Source organism: Chaetura pelagica, unplaced genomic scaffold (assembly GCF_000747805.2).
Source record: "Chaetura pelagica isolate M959 unplaced genomic scaffold, ChaPel_1.0 scaffold579, whole genome shotgun sequence".
Taxonomy (NCBI): Eukaryota; Metazoa; Chordata; class Aves; order Apodiformes; family Apodidae; genus Chaetura; species Chaetura pelagica.
Window position 1 is genome coordinate 1,175 of NW_009954422.1, and position 2,511 is coordinate 3,685.

General features: G+C 61.1%; 1 protein-coding gene across 1 annotated transcript in view; it reads right to left on the minus strand.

Moving 5' to 3' along the window:
* Positions 1–274: 274 nt before the first annotated feature.
* SYT7 (synaptotagmin VII) overlaps positions 275–2,511 on the minus strand; it is a gene marked incomplete at its 3' end in the record, with an annotated part of 23,951 nt that continues 21,714 nt past the window's right edge. The window contains exons 5-8 of the mRNA XM_010004456.1: positions 1,868–2,138; positions 1,277–1,446; positions 658–772; positions 275–610 (exon numbers count right to left, since the gene is read on the minus strand). Coding sequence (XP_010002758.1) covers positions 275–610; positions 658–772; positions 1,277–1,446; positions 1,868–2,138 — 892 coding nt within the window. The remainder of the gene's footprint in view (positions 611–657; positions 773–1,276; positions 1,447–1,867; positions 2,139–2,511) is intronic.

Consider the following 2,511-nt stretch of genomic DNA (forward strand, 5'->3'; position numbering starts at 1 on the left):
GGGGATGAACTCCTGCAGCCCCATCACCGGTGGGTGATCCCCACTTGGGGACACGGACTGAGCCCTGTCTGGTGTCAGATGTGGACCCTGAGGACACTGAGCCCCTTCCCTGCTCTCCCACAGCAGAGGACGGTGCCACCACAGGGAGTCCTGCCTCCACCTGCTGTCACAGCCCATGGAAGCCCATCAGGGCCCTCAACTTCTACCTGACTTCAGGCAGGTTGAAGCCCCCCTGGGAGCAGGCAGGACAGGAGCCACCAAGCTGTCCCCTCACCTGCACCAGCCGAGCCCCAGCAACTGGGAGACGACGGGGAGAAAACCACCACAGAAGGCCCCCACCACGGTGCCACCTGCCTGTCCAGCTTGACAGGGCCACCTGGCTGTCCTCCACCTGTCCCCCCCAGACCCACCTTGCCTATGACATCGTTGCGGCTCAGCCTGTCCTTGTCCATGACGGTGATGACGATGGTGGTTTCGCGCAGCCGCTCGGTGGGGATGTCGAAGGAGAAGGACTCGTTGAAGACGGGGTTCAGGCACCGCTTCATCACCACCGTCTTCTTCTTCTCCACCCTCTTGTCCTTGTACATCAGCCACACCTTCACGTAGGGGTCTGGGGGAGGTGGGGGTGAGGGGTGTGGGGGGACAGGAGGTGCTCACCTGACGTGCCCCCGATGTCCATGGCTTTGAGGTTCCGGGCTTTGATGATGTTCACCACGATGGAGTTGGCGGAGGGGTTGTAGCACAGAGACAGCAGCAGCTCCCCGCGGCTTCCCTGTGGGACCCCAACCCGGGCTCTCAGGTCCTTGGTCCCAGAACGTCCCTTCCTCACCACAGCACCCAGCCCAGGCTCTGGTGGGACACCCAAAGCCCCCGTGTCCCGCCGTGGGAGCTGAGATCCACCACCCCCCAGAGATGTCCCAAGGGTGGACTTTGGGGCAGTGGGAAAAAAATCAGGGCGGGAGGAAACGGGACCATCCCCAGTGGGACATTCTCTGCTCTTGCTGCAGGCAGGAGAAAAAGAAAACATCCATTTTAGGTTTACCCGAAACAGCTGCTTTTGACCCAAAATGTGACACTTGCTTCGGGCTACTTAGAACCTGAATTTCCAGGTAAAGATTTGGGAAGAGAAACCTCTTCGTTGGATATTGGACCTTTCCACAAAGGAGAAAATGTCCCTGTTGGGGGAGCAAGAGGGAGTTGGGCCACACAGCGACAGGGGGGAGCCTTCTCTCAAGGACTGTCCCCAGGAGGTGGGAAGGGGGGGTCAGGGCCTTACACTGCCATCACTGCACGGCTTCAGGTCCTTCCAGAAGGTCTGCATCTGGGTGAGGTCCACCTTGTTGAGGGGGATGGACACCTCCCCGATGGGGTCGTTGCGGCTGAAGCGGTCGTAATCCAGGACCTGGAGGTACAGCACCCTCTGCACCACCTTCTCATAAGGGAACCCTGTGCAGGAGACAGAGGGGGTGAGGAGCTGGCAGCACCCGGTGACCGTGACACCCTGCCTGGCCTGTGCTGATGGGAGGGGATCCACAAGGCAGTGGATGGGGGGCAGATGACACAATGGGGTCTTGTGGCTTCAGGCCATCACGGTGGCTGGTGGCAGATAAATTCCCCTGTGTGCACCCACCTGTGGGTGTCTTTTATGGGGGTGTGGAGAAGGAGCCTCTCCCCATGTCCTCTTTATGGGGCACTGAGCAAACACCTCCAACCTGGCGCTGATGGCTTGGCCAACCCAGCTCATCACCAATGGCCACCGTGTTGGCAGCTCAAGCTGAGCTGCTTCAGTGCAGAAAGGAGGGCAGCCAACCCCCCAGGAGGGTTCTGCAACCACCCCACTCTCACCCCAGTCCACCCCAGTCCCTACCTTCGAAGAGGAAGGTCTCGTTCCAGTGCGGGTTGAGGTTCTTCCGCTTCACCTTGGTCTCCAGCTTGTGCTTCTTGTCGGGGAGCAGGTAGATCTTGACAAAGGGGTCGCTGGTGCCACTGAAGTCCTTGGCTGGCAGCTCCTGTGCCTTCATGATCTTGACAGTCAGGGTGGACTCCTGGAAGTTGTAGCCGACGCTGAACTGGATGCGGCCCAGGTTCTCCCGGGTGATGCCATCGTGGGCCTCGTCGTCCTCAGAGCCTGGGGAGAGCTGTGGGGAGGGGGAGAAGGGTGGGGGCTGGCAGGGGGACATCCTGTAGGGTCTGCCCACCCACATGTCCCCACATTTTGGCACCTGGGTTCAGTTCACACCTGACCAGACCCTCAGCCCCGCGAGCTGCTGGAGAGCACCAGCTTCTCCTTGTTCCCTGCCACCTCTGCTGCCTCTGGTCCCGGCAACCAGGAGTGCCAATTAGGCAGATCTCTCCTGACAGCCTGTCCCTCACAGCCCCAGCACCACTCCCGTGTGCCAGCTCCAGGGTGGGGGGACATGGCCACATCACCTTGGCTCTGCCCCCCCTGGGGACTCAGCAGAGAGAGGCTGGGACCCGCCAAGGTGCGGCAGGGGAAGGGCTTGGCGGGGG